At 41.6% G+C, this 16,686-nt stretch overlaps 1 protein-coding gene across 4 annotated transcripts; it reads right to left on the bottom strand.

Annotated features, from left to right (window-relative positions):
- Positions 1–871: 871 nt before the first annotated feature.
- Positions 872–15,266, bottom strand: map7a (microtubule-associated protein 7a). 4 transcript variants are annotated; one of them, XM_072689065.1, is made up of 15 exons: positions 14,965–15,265; positions 13,321–13,431; positions 10,933–11,007; positions 10,517–10,680; positions 10,288–10,396; positions 10,052–10,165; positions 8,669–8,820; positions 7,400–7,500; positions 7,066–7,295; positions 6,645–6,801; positions 4,352–4,523; positions 4,136–4,240; positions 3,925–3,978; positions 2,924–3,152; positions 872–2,749 (listed from the first exon to the last, which is right to left on the bottom strand). In XM_072689065.1, the coding sequence occupies exons 1-15, from the start codon at positions 15,098–15,100 to the stop codon at positions 2,739–2,741; spliced, it is 1,920 nt and encodes a 639-aa protein (XP_072545166.1). In that variant the 5' UTR covers positions 15,101–15,265; the 3' UTR covers positions 872–2,738. The 4 variants fall into 4 exon arrangements, with proteins under 4 accessions (XP_072545166.1, XP_072545167.1, XP_072545168.1 ...); XM_072689066.1 differs by lacking the exon at positions 13,321–13,431 and having other exon boundaries at positions 14,965–15,266; XM_072689067.1 differs by lacking the exon at positions 10,052–10,165.
- Between the last annotated feature and the right edge of the window lie 1,420 nt (positions 15,267–16,686).

Raw genomic sequence — 16,686 nt, 5'->3', positions numbered from 1 at the left:
ACATTTTGCTGTACATAGTTTACATATACTTTACCATATATATACACACTCACACACACACACACGACTTATGTGTGCTGCAAGCTCCATAGTTTGAACCCTGTAGCTGCTTCTGTACACTGCGTCAATAATTCTGGATGAACTGACCAATAGAAATGCTCTAAATCACTTGGCATAAACTCTTATAACTTTTATATTGACTTCCATTCAAAGTCGAGAGCATTTTAAACAGCCTTCACCTGTAAAGTCACCGTTTTGGAGATGTATGTACTGTATGTATGTATGTATGTATGTGGCATAGCCTTGCCTTTTGAATGAGTCCTTCCCCTAAGTCTACTTCCTTTTGTCATCCACCAGGATTGTGGGGCTCCCCGTCTGGGCAAACCAGCTTTTAGGGGCAGTGGTGGCTCAGCGGTTAGAGCTCCAGGCTATTGATGACAGGGTTGTGGGTTCGATTCCCGGGCTCGACAAGCTGCCACTGTTGGGCCCTTGAGCAAGGCCCTTCACCCTCTCTGCTCCCTGGGCGCTGGAGCTGGCCCACCACTCTGGGTGTGTGTGTTTAGGATCACTGCTCCTAGTTCACTAGTGTGTGTGTGTATGTTCACTACCACAGATGGGTCATGCACCTTTACCTTTACCTTTATAGATCATCCAGAAAAGGTTAAAAATTGCCCTGACACCTAAATCTACATGAAGCACCTGCTTTTTTGTAAGAGCCCAGGCACACAAAAGCCATTGTTTCATCTTCTGAAGGTACTTCTGCATAAATCCCACAGTGGTAATGGGTTTGTTTTGGCCCAGTTAACCCAGTTAGAACCCAACGCGTCTGCACTGGTTGCAGCAGCAGTCATTTCCCAACACACACCCAGGGTTTGCTTTCAAAGCGAGTTTATTTACACTGATAAAATACTGAATTAGATTGTGTACATCTACACTCCATATTCATATTAGAATTAATGCATTAATTAAAGTTGCCATAATTGCACAAGCTTACTGAGGGACTGTACAAATACCCCCTAGAAAAAAGGGTGGAGAGTACAGTTTCTAACAGCCTATGGTTTGGTAAATAAAAACACCCTGGAAAAAAAGTGAAGCTGGGAATTCACGTCATCATTTCAACCTGAATGAAACACAGCTGCATCTGCACAGCTATCGGCCAAAAAGGAAGTGAAAACAAAGACAACACTGTGCCGATGTGTTTCATCCATGTGGAAATGAGGCTGAATCCAAGGCAATTGTAACCTTTTTCAATGCACGATTGTACGTCTCCTATTTGGAATAGCTAGATAGCAGCGATGCAAAACTGATGAAGCTGAGGAAACAGCTGAGTCGGGCTGTTCTGACCCAGCAGCAGGCTTCAGAAGCACAGCTCAGCAAGAACAACTGATGCAAAGGTACTTCAATTTCATACAAATACGTCACAGATCAGCTGCGTTGCAAAGCAGGACCTTTAAGTAGGATGTATTTTGGATAAAAAATGGATTCAACTCTTAAAAAGTAAGGGTGCTTCCAATGGTTCTTCAAGTGATGCATTAGAAGAACCACTTTTTAATTTCTCAGAGTATTATGGATGTGAGTAAGAATGCTGATGTGGGATCGTCAAGGCTCAAGGCTCACTGCATTCATTTAGACAGCTGATGAGAGATGCTGAAAGAAAATCGTCCTGTTTACTATGGGATGATTGATAAATGAGACCCAATGCTTGTAACAGAGGCCTGTGAGCATGAAGAACCTTCTAAAGGTCTAAAAAGAAAAATAGTAACCTGAAAAAAGGGGTATTCTGACCAGTTCATACATCTCTTTTACAGTCATCAACAATATGGACTCTAACTAGTTGCTGCTATTTTTATTATTATTATTATTATTATTATTATTATTACCACCATTAACCAGCATGATTACTTTCATTATTCTGACCATCTCTACTATGATTATATTGGTTATATTATTATATTATAATGATTATTTTGCACACCTGAGCAGGACATCAGTCTTATATGGTGGTACAGGGATTTCTTTCCAGCTAGTTTGAATAGACTAATCATTCAAATATACCTCTAATCTTAGACACATAATACTCTACTACTCGCCCAAGTATTTTCAGAAGAGGAGGGTCTTCAGTCTGGGTTTGAAGACAGCGAGCGTTGAACTCTGCTGTTCGGACACCCAGGGGAAGCTCGTTCCACCACTTCAGTGCCAGGACAGAAGGGATGGCGGGACTTTAAGGGATGGCGGGTCAAGCCGAGCCGTATTTGATGGTTCTTTATGGACCCAAAAATGGCTATGGTTCTTTTATGGCATCGCTTAAACGACCCATTTGAAGCGCCCCTTCTTTAAAGAGTGTGTGGTCGTGTTGTGTGTAACGAGTCTGTTTATTGATCTCTATATATTGACGGTAAATGAAACAGTTAGCATTTCCCACCACAACATCTCAAACATCACTGAGTAAATCTAAACCTATGGCATATTCAGGCTTAAGGTGAAGGCCATTGCACTGTAAAACACTGTGAAGCCATTAGCTTGAAGTGTGCTTTGCCTCATTCCCACAGAGCATGAACTGGACATGCAGAGTGGGCTCGAAACACACCAGTCAGCGGAGCAGCAGGGGTCAGATGCTTCCTTCCTATCCCAAAGGTGTGAAATGTGTCATAGAGGGTTTCTTAAAGTGCAGGTGAAGCAATTCTGCGTCTGTTTTCTCACATAAAGAAAGTACAGGCTTGCAGGTTCCTCGTTTATCGTTAGATGACTTCTGAGGAGTGAGAAGAAAGAGAAAACAAAGCATACAAAGAAATTTTTGAACCAGTTTTGTCATCCTGTTGTAATTCATTCATTTTAATTAAGGCAGGAAAGCCAGCCGCACGTCTCTGAAAGCATGCCATGGCAGATCATTTTTGGATTAGGACTGTAGGGAACGATCTCTGACCTGCTCGCTGATGAGCTTGGATCTCATCCAGGCCGGTGAGAGTGCGGAGGGACCTGCGCTCTTTGAAGGCCACTGCAGGAAGGATGTCCTCTTCATTGTCCAGAGCCATCTTAGAGGCCTTGGCTGGAGCAGGCAGCTTGATGACGTCTTCTAGCGGCAGACTGTGAATGGGCTTGATATTCTCATTCGGAAGACCGTCTTTCATTATAATACTGGAGGAAGCAGGTTTCTAAGGACCACAAACAATCAAATAATTGATCTCATCTTCTGCTTATGCTGAAGATATAGGAACAAAAAGTTCCTAAAGAGTTTATCCAGCTTTTGTTGGCTTTCTACTAGATTTTGGAGGAGCGCTGTTGTGAGGATCTGATTGCAGAGAGTGGTTATCCGAGTTACTGTAGCCTTTCTGTCAGCTCAAACCAGTCTAATGCATACTACATTCACCTCTGTCATCAACAAGGTGGTTACATCCTCAGTTTTCCTTATTGCACCACTCTGAGTAAACTCTAGACACTGCTGTGCTGAAACTCTCAGGAGACCGGCAGGTCTAGAAATACTCAAACCGGCTCCAACAATCATGCCATGTTTAAAATCACTGAGGTCACAATTCTGCTCCATTCTGGAGGTCGATGTAAACACCACCTGGAACTGCTGGTCCACATCTACATGATTTCGTGCAGTGCATTGCTGCCACACGATTGGTAGATAATCAAGTGCCTGGTTAGTGAACATTGTCACTGTCTAATGAAAAACATGTATCTTCAAAATGGTTGAAAATGAGTTTACAGGAGAGGGTAAAAATGTTCTTGAGTTTAAATGGAAGTCAATGTAAAATAAGAGTTTAATCCAGGTCATTTAGAGCAGTTTTATTGGTCCAAGCATTTGATTATCTGCCAATCGTGTGGCAGCAGTTCCTGAATAATACACCTTAGTGTGTAATAAGGTAGTCGGCATTGAGAAATGACCAAGCTTCTACCAGCAACGTGTTTATTGAGTCTTACCTTCTCAGTAGCACTATCTGTTTTCCTCGTTCTTTTCATAATTTCGTCCAGCCGCTGTGGGAACAAACACAACACGCTCTCAAGAAATGCCAAAGTTTTATTTAAAGAAATTCTGGCCTGTGAAATTGTTGTCAGACTGTAATCCCTCTTGGTGCTCAGCACAGCTGACCTACATTCAGTAGGCACTGAACCTTGCTCTGGGCTGTCATACCTTCTTCCTCTCCTGCCGCTCAGACTCCTCTCTCTGGAAGCGACGCTCTCTCTCCAGCCTCTGTTGCTCTTCTATGAGCCTCTGACGAGCCTCCTCCTCCTCCCTCTGACAGCCAACAGGACAGCATATATTCATTCCTCACACAAACATGGTGCTACTACGAAGCCACAAAGTACTGCACAACGTGTCTCAAAGAGGGAAGTTCTGATCTCTCACCTGTTGCTGGAGTCTTTGTTCCTCCTCTCTCTGCTTTTGAGCTTTCTCCTCCTCTGCCATCCTTTGTTCCTCCTCCTCCCTCCTCTTCCTCTCCTCCTCCAGTCTTTGGGCCTCGGCCTCCTGCCTCTCTCGCTCCTCAGCCCTTCGACGGGCCAGCTCTTCTCTCCCTCGCCTGAAGACACACACCAACTACTCTTAGATTGTCAAGATTTTATGACAAGTATCCATTTTCAGTCATAATTTAAATGTGCAGCATAGAACCACCAGTATCTAAACGCACAGCATTTGACCAGTCCTGAATCACCAGTATCTAAACGCACAGCATTTGACCAGTCCTGAATCACCAGTATCTAAACGCACAGCATTTGACCAGTACTGAATCACCAGTATCTAAACGCACAGCATTTGACCAGTACTGAATCACCAGTATCTAAACGCACAGCATTTGACCAGTACTGAATCACCAGTATCTAAACGCACAGCATTTGACCAGTACTGAATCACCAGTATCTAAACGCACAGCATTTGACCAGTACTGAATCATCAGTATCTAAAAGCACAGTATTTGACCAGTACTGAATCACCAGTATCTAAACGCACAGCATTTGACCAGTACTGAATCATCAGTATCTAAACGCACATTATTTGACCAGTACTGAATCACCAGTATCAAAACACACAGTATTTGACCAGTACTGAATCACCAGTATCTAAACACACAGTATTCGACCAGTACTGAATCACCAGTATCTAAACGCACAGCATTTGACCAGTACTGAATCACCAGTATACAAATGTACAGTATTTGACCAGTACTGAATCACCAGTATCTAAACACACAGTATTTGACCAGTACTGAATCACCAGTATCTAAACGCACAGCATTTGACCAGTACTGAATCACCAGTATCTAAACATACAGTATTTGACCAGTACTGAATCACCAGTATCTAAACACACAGTATTCGACCAGTACTGAATCACCAGTATCTAAACACACAGCATTTGACCAGTACTGAATAAACAGTATCTAAACACACAGCATTTGACCAGTACTGAATCACCAGTATACAAATGTACAGTATTTGACCAGTACTGAATCACCAGTATCTAAACACACAGTATTTGACCAGTACTGAATCACCAGTATCTAAACGCACAGCATTTGACCAGTACTGAATCACCAGTATCTAAACATACAGTATTTGACCAGTACTAAATCACCAGTATCTAAACGCACAGTATTTAACCAGTACTGAATCACCAGTATCTAAACGCACAGCATTTGACCAGTACTGAATCACCAGTATCTAAACACACAGCATTTGACCAGTACTGAATCACCAGTATCTAAACACACAGCATTTGACCAGTACTGAATAAACAGTATCTAAACGCACAGTATTTGACCAGTACTGAATAAACAGTATTTGTCTGGTATTAAATATAGAGTTTTGGTCAGTAATAAATCTGTTAGTATTTAGTCAGTATCTGAATATACAGTATTTGGACAGTATCTGAATAAACAGTATTTTGCCAGTACTGAATAAACAGTATTTAGCCAGTATTAAATTACCAGTATCTAATTGTACAGTATTTGGTCAGTATCTGAATATTTAGTAGTTGGCCAACATGTGTATGGACAGTTTCTGAAAGAATGTAAGATATTTGACCAATTTCTGTTTGTACAGTATCTGGCCAGTATACAGCCTGGTCAATATACAATATTTACTATTGTATGGTTACAATCTAAATAAAAAATATCTGTATTTCAATATCTGGATTTACAGTATTTGGTCACTATTGTATGGACAGTTTCTAAATATCCATACAAAAGGTATTTGACCAATATCTGAGAATACAGTATTTGACCAATAATTGAATGTACAGTATTTCACCAATATTAAATGTACAGTATTTTGCCAATATTGAAAGAACAGTATTTGGCCATTATTATATGGACAGTATCCAAATGTACAGGATTTGATTATTATCTGAATGTACAGTATTCAACCAGTATTGAATGTACAGTATTAGGCAGTATTAAATGACCAGTTTCAGAATGTACAATATTTGGTCAGTATCTAAATGTACAGTATCTGTATACAATATACAATATATAAAATATATAATATAATATACAATATATACAATATTTGGTCACTATTGTATAGAAAGTTTCTGAATGTCCATACAAAAGGTATTTGACCAATTTCTGAGAATACAGTATTTGACCAATAACTGAATGTATAGTATTTAGGCTGTATTGACTGCATAAGTAATCTCTCCTCACCTTTCAATTTCCTCTCTCTGCCTGCGTTCCTCTTCCTCCCTCTCTCTCTGTAGCCGGGCCTGTCTCCTCTTCTCCGCCAACAGGCGGGATGCCTCTTCAGGGTCTGTGGTTCCAGCTGAGGGTCTGCCCTGGCCTCCAACACTAATCAAGCTCGACACTGGAAAGAAACAACGAAAGCAGTTTGTTTCAGTGTTTTATTTTTAAATCATTAGTCAACCACTACTTTGTCAATGACTCACATCTCAGTAACCTACCAACACTAAATAAGGCTCCCTGAAGTGCATGAAACCCTCCTAGGGCTGTGAAAATCTCTGAAGGGCCAAACCAAACCAGCTCCAAACAGGGCATTTCTTACTATGCATTTCTTACCTTAAGGCCAGAAGGACAAAAATAGATATGAAGGTTCTATTCTTTCCCTCACCGTTGGGAGCCTGGGAGCCGGCTGGAGGAACTGAAGGTCCCAGAGAGCCTGTGTTTGGCAGGACTGGACCTTTCTGTCCAGCATCCTCTTGCAAACACAGAGGAGCTGATTGGTTGCACTGAGGCTGACTGGAGTAGGGCACGTGCTCTGACTCTGCATCCTCCTCAGCAAGGGGGGGCAAACACTCCTGTCTGGGCGATGCTTGTCTCGGAGGCGGTCTCACCGAAGGTCTTAAAGGAGCAACACACAGAAAATTCCTTTAATATATTTAATATGTGAAGCTGTTTTCAATGTTATTAATATAAGTAGTTGGTACTTCTTACTCATTACATACCCCGGTGAGGAGGACAGTGTTTTGTCCTGCACAGCTTTAGCAGCAGTTCTGTGAGACTGTGGCTTCTTCCACTGCCTTTTCTCAAGATTATCATTTGACCCCTGAGACACGCAGTAGACAAACGTTTCCATTAAAAGACAAAACGTGAGACAAAGAAAGAAGGTCAAAGGCCAAAAACATGATCATGGCAGTTCTAGTTCATTACATATGCAGTGTCTCAGATGTTTGGTGATACTTTTTAAATGGTCTTGAATAATTATTATTATTTTTTATGTTTATTACCTTGCATAGGTTTTCACTAATATAGAACATTCACATTATCAGTTGGCCACAGTTATCTTTAACTGCTTAAACCCTGTCTGTAGGCCTACACTTCAGTTCTTTACCCTCATATTTGCTTTACACTCAATTATCAGCCTATTACATAGGCCCTACAATCGAACCCTGTGGGACTCAATATATCAATATATGCTAGACTGATACCAAATAATGCATTATTCTGTCCTGGTATTATTAAAAGAATAATTGTTTGACAGATTTCATATTCTCTGTTGCTCATAAAATGGTTTAACCCCTTACATTCTCAGGCATATCCTATCATAAGCCTTATTTTTCAGTCTGAGACCTGGAAGGAATTCTGTGAGGTTTTTGTAGAGTGCATTAGTGCATATATACCTCTAAACAGTTCATTTTAAAGTTGTGCATATTACATAATTACATACACTAAATGGACAAAAGTATTGGGACTATATATGGCTGATTCATTGCCTCTTCCAGAATCAAGGGTATTGTGTCCGCAGTCCAAGACAAGTCCAAGACTTTCTACTAAATTTTGGAGAAGGATTGCTGTGAGGATGTGATTGCATTCAGCCACAAGAGTGTTATTGAAGTCAGGATGTTGGACGATCATCAACCCACCTCATACTGAATTCATCAACTCATCCCAAAAGTATTAGATGGAGCAGCAACCATCATTCCAGAGAACACAGTTCTTCCACTTCATACCCCTCTAGCCCATGCCTGACATTCGGCATGGTGCCTATTGGTTCATGTTTATCTGCTCCAGAGAGTCCTATTTTATTGGCCCTACTACTTATAGTAGCTGAATGCATTCATTAGAAGGGGTGTCCACAAACATTTGGACATATAGTGTATTTGCGAAAGGACAAAGGAAGTGTTTTCATGTCTATTAACTCATTAAAACACTGCAGTCTGTGTGTCGCCACATCTGACCTAATATTGAAAGGTAAAAAAAGAGAGATAGCTCACGGGTTCTTTGTTGGACGCTCTGTGGCTGCTGTTCTTCACCCCTGTCCCACTGATAGCTCTGTGTGGCACTATCCCGCAGCCCTGCCGCGCTTTCTGAGGGGCGCCGGAGCTCACAGAGTGGCATGAAGCTGAACGCCGACAAACATGAACAACTGAACAGTGGGGTATGGATTTGAAGTGTGTAAAAAATTGCAAATAGGAGATGGTTGAGATGAAAGCAAGAGAAATTTAAGGAATGAGAACAAGAGGAGAGAAAAGCAAGCAGATGACTATTAGAACGGCTGCTTCAGTTTCAGCGCTCCTCAGATCTATGGGTGAATGGGATGCTATGCACTCTATGCAAATAGGGTTCTATACAGTTATGAAAAAAGGTTCTTTGACTAATAAATAATAGTGGATAATAATAATAGTTGTTGGTTCTATATAGAGCTACTTTGCTAAACGGCCCATACAGAACCATCTACAACAAGTTTTCCTCTTAACCAGAAGAACCACTTTACCAAGTCATGCACCATTTAAGTGTTGAAATGGTTCTTTGAGTTGAAAATGCTGATAAATGGTTCATTCTAGAATTGGGGGTACATTTAGCCTCTCAGATAAGCCCAATATTTTGTTATTTTTCCAGAAAACAATTTTTAATGAGTCGGTTTTGACTAATAATACTAATTAAATTACTGTTGTTTCTTTATTAATAATGCTTGATGTACATTTTAGGCTCCCTCCACACATTATTGACTGAGTTATATATTCAACTTGAATGTTACATGAAATCTATCATTTACATTTTCTAGAAGTCTAGAATATGTATTGTCTGTAGAATGTCTAATTTCAGTAATTAAAAATAGATGTTTTGTCTGTCCTAATGTTCTGGTCAACTCTGTTTGTTTCCTCTATTATAAAACTGCGAACAGCACCCACTGATGTCCCTTCCTCTGGCGGGAAACATGTGGAAGGCGGTGAGATATGTCTAGTATAAACTTCTAGTCCCATTATTGTGTATAAAATGTTGAGGATAAATCAACAGTATATGAATTATTGGTCAGATCTGTTATTGTGATATTGAGTGAATCTCCCATTCAGTTTTTAATAAACGATTATAAACAATACTGTGCTGGAAATCCATAAAATTAAAAATAGAATCTAGTTTGAGGTTAGAACATTAAGTTAAGGCACAAATTGATGTAAAATGTCAGCTCTATTAATGGATTAAATGGTTTAATGATAACAGAGTTGACTGACAGGTCAAATCTTTCCATACTTCAAATGTACCCGTAATTCTAAAGTGGGCCATATTCTTATATTTTCACAACATAATAATTACAGTATAATCATACTATCTACATCTATAATCTATAATCAATCTATTTCCCTTCGCATGGTTACCTTCTCCTCGTGACAGACAAACAGCACTCCTGCTTCTGGCTAGATAAGAGATAGTAGGGGTCTGAAGGCGGCTAACCAGGTCTATCTCCCACTGACTAAGTGAGCGGCGTTTGGCTGGAGAAGAGCAAAGCACACACACACTGATAGCAAAGAAGACCATTAGGGAAGAAGAGCAGAAGATGCACAAAAGCCTAAGACACAGTCTTGCTGAGTGGACATGTGTATTAGATATTTACCATTTGCGCTGCTCCTGGCAGTGCTGCCTCCCCTCTGAGAGGGACCCGCTCTCTGTTTGGCTTTCTGACTCCTCTCTATGGTTTTCTGCACCACAGATTCATACCGCTCCTAAGCCAAGCAACAAAAAAAGCCATCTTCTGTGCTGACGCTTCACAAAACGACCAATTAGTTATAAAAATAGGAAAAGTACGACTGCAGCAACTCTGGAAGTTCGTCAGCCAGACTCACTCGCTCCTCTTTAAGCCTCTGTTTGCGTTTCTCCTCCACCGCCATCCTCCTCTTCTCTTCTCTCTGCCTTTGCTCCTCCAGCTTCTTGCGACGCTCCTCCAGGTGCTTCTCGTAGAACCTCCTGGCCCTCTCCTCTCGGGCCAGCCAGCCTCGCTCCCGGCTCGCTACAGACAACCCATACACAGAATACTAAGCTTATCTGGAGGTTCTCACATTGTCCTAAAGCCCAAAAATAGCTGCTTGGAGGTTTTTACTTAGATATTAATCTCAATGCTTTAGTTTTCTTAAGACTTTTTAAGACTTGAGAATTGTGAATCCACACATAGGCCTCAGGGTGATGGTAAAAATGATTGGGACCCCTCCAGACAGATATTTCTGAAGGGAAAGATCTTAGGGATTGAGATAGAGGTGAATACCAAGCTGTTTGAGGTGCTCCTCTCTTCGCTCACGAGCCAATCGTAATCTCTCGTCCACCTTTAAGGCTTGTGACTCTGTGAAACAAGAGAGCAATCACTGTACAGCAGCAGTACCTCAATATAAAAGACATCATTAATAAATGAAACGGGTAAAAATACAGGAAAGGAACGTTTATCCTGTAAAATAACAGCAATAAAGTGTACATGTTAAAAGATCAAAAGTCATTGGCCCCAAATGTTTACATCACATTTATAGTTATTTAGTATTTCATATTTATTTCATCCATACATGTTTACATATGGCAACTAATCCATTTCTACCAAAACTGTCAGGCTAATATTGCTGCTGTATCTTTCGCAGGGTGCTCGGTCAAAGGTTCCTGAATACCTGGCAGCACAGTTGTCATTATAGCTAATATCTACATTCATAGGACGTTTTATTTTGCAATTATTTTCATTAGTTTCAAAACAGACGTCAAGTCATAATTCTCAGTAATAAATATTCATATTAATGAAATAATCTCATTAAAGTAACAGCTCCCCAAAATAGCATGTATGTATTTGCTCTGAAGTGGTGCAGGCATCTACCAGTTCACTCCATTAACAGGAGAGTGTGTTCAACAGCATTGTCTTTTTTCTCTTTTTTCATAATTTTTTTTTTTTTATATATATATATATATATATGTTTTTATATTATTTCTACTACCCAATTTTCTAGCTAATTTGGAAGGCCAATTACCCAATTCCTATTCCCATGAACTCCCCCAAACACTAGGAGCAACACATGTAAGGCCAGCCACCGCCTCTTTTCAAACTGCTGCAGATGCAGCATCGCTGTGTAGCCAGCTCCCCATAGAAATGCGCAGCTCCCCAGCTCTGATACAACAGCTAACAGACGCCTGTGCTGACCAACATCCCACTTGGAGAGATGTGGGGAGGAAATGCCATCAACCCACCCCTGAGAGAGCAGGGCCAACTGTGCTCTTTCTGACTCCGGCTGCTGATGGCAAGGGATCTAGGGAGTCCTAACCAGCGTGTGGGATGTAGCCACTTTTTTTGGCATAATATGAATCTGGCAGTTGATCTTTACATTGTGTGAAAATCTATAGAAACAGAAGAACAATGACGTCCATTGAAAGTCAAGGATTTTTGCTTCTATTGTAAAGCTGCCATTTTGCCGAAGGTTTTTCCTTGACAGCCTTTATAGGCTTTGTTATCACAGCATGACAATGCCTTTCCAATCAGAATTAACAGACTTTCAGTTTAACAGTCGGATAACACTGCTCTTTCGTTTTTGTGAGAGCATTACACTGGCAAAGCCAGATTTGCCAAACTAGCTTCCCCTTGCTGAACTTGTTCATCAGATCTCGATTAAATATAGACAGTTAAGTCCCAAGCTGCTCAAGTGTTGAAGCTGAATCAGTCACATGCTCTCTTATGTGTTTTGCTCAGGGACAACAGCTCGGCATGTAGTGAGTGCTTTGCTGTCTCAGACACTGTGTTGGTTGAAGTGAAGAGATGTCCTACTACTACTTCTGCTAAATCAGGTGACCCCAAAAAGGAGGCAACCAGTGGCACTGCACCACATATCCTTAGCGGCAGCCTGGGAAACTGGAGCTGGACAGAGTGAGGGGGGAAAGGAGGCCAGCGGGGCTGATGATTAAACTGACAGCTCAGCCAAAATGCACATTTATACAGTTTTAACTTAGCACAAGAGCTACGAGGCTAATGCAGCTAACAAGCAGTGAAAGCTTTTAGCAAACGGACGTGTCTGAAGCCTTTTTAAGAACGGACTCAATCTCAGATGCTTTCTAACACTCTTTAGTACCACCTTGGAAAGTTCAGATCCAGCACTCCAACACACCTGACTCTACTACTCAGATGCTCCTAAAGGCCTTCATGACCTGATTCAGGTGTGTTAGATTAGGACTGGCCCTAAACTCTGCAGGTTGGTAGATCTCCAGGACCAGGACTGGACAGTAAAACAGACAGAGTACTGACAGAATTCTTAAGATTAGCTACGCATGTCATGAAGCCACAGTGTCAGAAACCACATAAACAAGCCTGTAGGTGATGATGTAAGCTATGTAGTTGTCATGAGACTATCCAAATGGCCATGAGCTAACATCACTTAGCCGGCAGTGAAAGCTCAGTGGTTAGAGTGCTGGGTTATTGATCACAAATTTGTGGGTTCAATACTCGCTAAAAAAGTCACAGTTGGGCCCCCTGAGCTAGGTGCTTAACCCTCTCTGCCTGACCCTGTGGTTTGACTACAGCTTAGGGACCTTAACATCAGCCTCTAATCTCCCCTCCAAAGACATCTCAGCTGATTGACTGCGTACATTTCATTCTGGGTCGAACTACTGCTTTAAGAGAGCTGCTTCAGACCTGCAGTGCTGCCATTTCTTCTGTGGTTACTGATCTGTGTTGATGTGGCCACAGATGGAACACAGCCTGTTTGTTTGTGCTCCGGTTTGGGCGTCACGTCGGGCCCAGTCCCTGAAAAACAACATTAGATCAGATTTGATGCCCAGGGTAATTGCTCCGAATAGAATTATCTGTGTATGTTAGAATACAAAAGGAGCGAAAACGTGGTACTGATGGATATATTATCCTATTTAAACAGTCATTTAAACGGTTAAGCTATTGTCCGTTATGGTGGCTTTTATGTCATTTTCCCTTTCCATAGTACATTTATATATTTTTTTTTATTATCATCATCATTATCATTATCATTTGTCGGCCAGGCGTCATTACAGTCTTCCAAAAAGCCTTAATGTCTTGAAATGGTAATGCTTTAGTGAAGGTAATTTAAACCTTTGCAATACAATCAGAAACCCTGCGGGATTCTGGCTGGATTTCTCTTCTCAGCAGGGCGCCTATGCTTCACATATGACTAATCATTGTAACAGACGCCTATGCTGATTACAAGTGATTTTCTGTTGGATTTCTCTCTCAGATATGACGAAATGCACAACGCACACATATTTTAGCATCTAATTACACTGAAAACAGCTTGTCTTTAATGAATGAATGATCAGATCCTTCATAGCAGAGCTACATTTGTGATGAATCTATATAATGTGAATCTGGCAGTTTACAGTATATCATAATTTCATGAGAAATGGACCAATAGAAATGCTCCAACATGGCTTGGTCTAAACTCTTTGTACACTGACTTCTTATTGAAAGTTAAGAAGGTGTTTTCCCTCTCCTGTAAAGTTGTCATTTTGGAGATGCAGGCTTTTCGCTTGACAGCGACCCTGTACATTTGTGTTGAGCTCAGTTTCGGAGCAAACCCACCAGTCTGGATGCCTGAACTACAAAGAGTTTGAGTATCACTCATACACAAGCAGCAAGCCTGACGTGAGGCCTGTCCCATGCTGCCTCTGAGTTTTTCCTGGCAATCCACACAGCCCAAGGCCTGCTGAAAGCTACAAAGACAACATTTGTTACACCGGGGCTGTTATGAGCAGCAGATTCGGCGCCTGACTTCAGTCCTTACATAGACCCTGAACTCCAGCGACAACACAACAACAACAAGGGTGATTGATGAGGTAAGTAAGTATGGCTTTTGTATGATTTGTATGGGGTTTCTGCACTCTGACCGTATGAATACACCTATCTTTGGCATGTGTGTTACATAACAGACTGCCATGTGATTGCAAACGCACTTTGGGGAATAAGTGGCTTCATCACAGCCTGTAAAACTAGCAGCATTTATTATTAATATGAGAAAAATAAAGAGTATATTTACATACTATCCTATAGCCATATTCACACGGGCAGGGCTCCTGTGCTACGCTGATTTAAATACCATATTGAATACCATATCCTGCATTTCTATATTTATGAGGTGTGATATTAGTGCATATAATAACCAACTAACACAGAATTACCCTGACAACCATACAAAGCACACAGTATGCCAACCTACAGCCCATTTCCATTGTAAATAATAAAGGTTTAAAAGGGAGTAATGCCAGATTATAAACTGTCTTAGTAGCTCTGGTCCTCAAGCTGGTCACCCACCTCTCTGTTTCTTGGCAATGCCGTCCATCTTCTTCTTGCCCTCTCCCGTTAGAATGGACAGCCCCGGTGCTGCAGCCCTGCCAGCCTGCCTCCACTCCCTCTGCTGTCCTGCCAGGCTGATGCACGGGGCTGGCATAGCGACGCAGCGGCCGAATGCTTATTCTCCTCCAGCCTCTGTGTGCTCTAGTAGAGATGCTGCGTTTGCTCCAGGCTCTTACGGTGTAGCAGCCTTCCGCTCCAGCTAACTGCTCATCTGCACTTCACCAAGAGTGGGAAGGGCTGCGAGAGAGAGGGTGGGAGGGAGAGAGAGAGAGAGAGAGCGAGACAGAGAGAGAGAGAGAGGGCAGCTGATTCAGTCCAGCCTGCATGCCTCACTCACTCACTCTCACTGGAGCGTCCACAAAGACAGTTTACAGAAAATCAAAGGATGTAATTGGGTAGACTTCCCTCAGCACTCTAACTAGAGCTTCCAGAAATGCAACTGTCCGATTAAAATACAGGTAAGTGTGTAGTGTAGGGATCAGACCCATACAGACTTACAATGGAGCTTCCACAAATGCAGTTATCCAATCAAAACACAGAACAAATGTCAAGGTGGGTTACACTCCCCCTCTCAGACTTTTGCTAGGTTGTCCACAGATGCAATCACCCATTAAACAGAGACGCTGGAGTTTGCACAAGTGCAATCATCCAATGAAAACAGGCAAATTTATTAATACCCCCCCCCCCAACACACACACACACACATCACCATTTTCCTTAGGGTGTCCATAGGACCCCCACACACTTTCACTGGAGCTTCCACAAATCCTATTGTCCAGTGACACCACAGGAATATGCAACATGTAAATGCCCTCAGTGTATTAGACCCCTCCACACATTCACTGGAGCTGTAAAAGGCAGGTAAGCTACAGTGAGTTAGACTCAGGGGCAATCTAGATTAGGTTAGATCCCCTCACACACTTTCACTCAAGCTTCCTCAATTGCAACTGTCCAATACAAATACCGACAAATGTAAAAAGCAATCCCGTGGGGGGTTGCACTCCCCTCAATGCTTTCCATAGGATGTTCAGAAACTGGCTAATGATAACACAGGCCACTGTAAAAAGTTGACCAAAATGCCATGATGGATGACCCTCATCCTCCCAAACCTTCAGTAAGGTGTTCACAGATGGGATTACATATTAAATAGAAATACCATGGGACCATGCAATCAGCCCGGCATCCGACTAGTACCCGCTAGGTTCACCAGCTTGTGCGGATACCTGCAAAGGTGCATGCTGCATTCAGCCCTTCTCTGAGTAGTGCTGGTTGGCTAGTGTTAGCTTTTAGCCTTTATATTCTTGGCAGGCATTTACTAGTGGGGTTTATGGCAGTTTTTGGGGGGTGTAAACAAAATTCGGTTTTTGGGAATGCCATTTTTACAGCTTCGTTTTACTTTGGGAAAGAAAACACAATGTGTTTGATGTTCATGGTTTGTCATTTCCATGTACAGAACTCTCATGATGCAACTATGCTAAGCTAAATACCATGTTCCATTCTTGGGCCCCTTTCATATAATAATGTACATTTATTTAGAGAAGTCTGAAGCCACCCTAAAACTGACTTATCAAGGCTTCTACTGGAAGGACATATTTAAAAAATTGATGAGTTATGTGACCTCTTCTCTTAAACATTTTAAGTTTAACAACTCAAATCGCTTAATTAAATAAATCTCCGATC

This window comes from Salminus brasiliensis, chromosome 10 (assembly GCF_030463535.1).
Source record: "Salminus brasiliensis chromosome 10, fSalBra1.hap2, whole genome shotgun sequence".
NCBI classification, from domain to species: Eukaryota; Metazoa; Chordata; class Actinopteri; order Characiformes; family Bryconidae; genus Salminus; species Salminus brasiliensis.
The sequence above is the reverse complement of the archived record's forward strand: the minus strand, read 5'-3'. Positions and strand labels throughout refer to the sequence as shown.

What these genes read in the sequence shown, in the direction of transcription:
- map7a (XM_072689065.1), bottom strand. Translation starts at nt 15,100, where the DNA reads ATGCCAGCCCCGTGCATCAGCCTGGCAGGACAGCAGAGGGAGTGGAGG. An exon ending in GGAGCACCTCAAACAGCTTG is followed by an intron (nt 10,681 to 10,932) that starts GTATTCACCTCT and finishes GGTTGTCTGTAG; the next exon opens with CGAGCCGGGAGCGAGGCTGG. An exon ending in AACAAAGACTCCAGCAACAG is followed by an intron (nt 4,241 to 4,351) that starts GTGAGAGATCAG and finishes GTTGGCTGTCAG; the next exon opens with AGGGAGGAGGAGGAGGCTCG.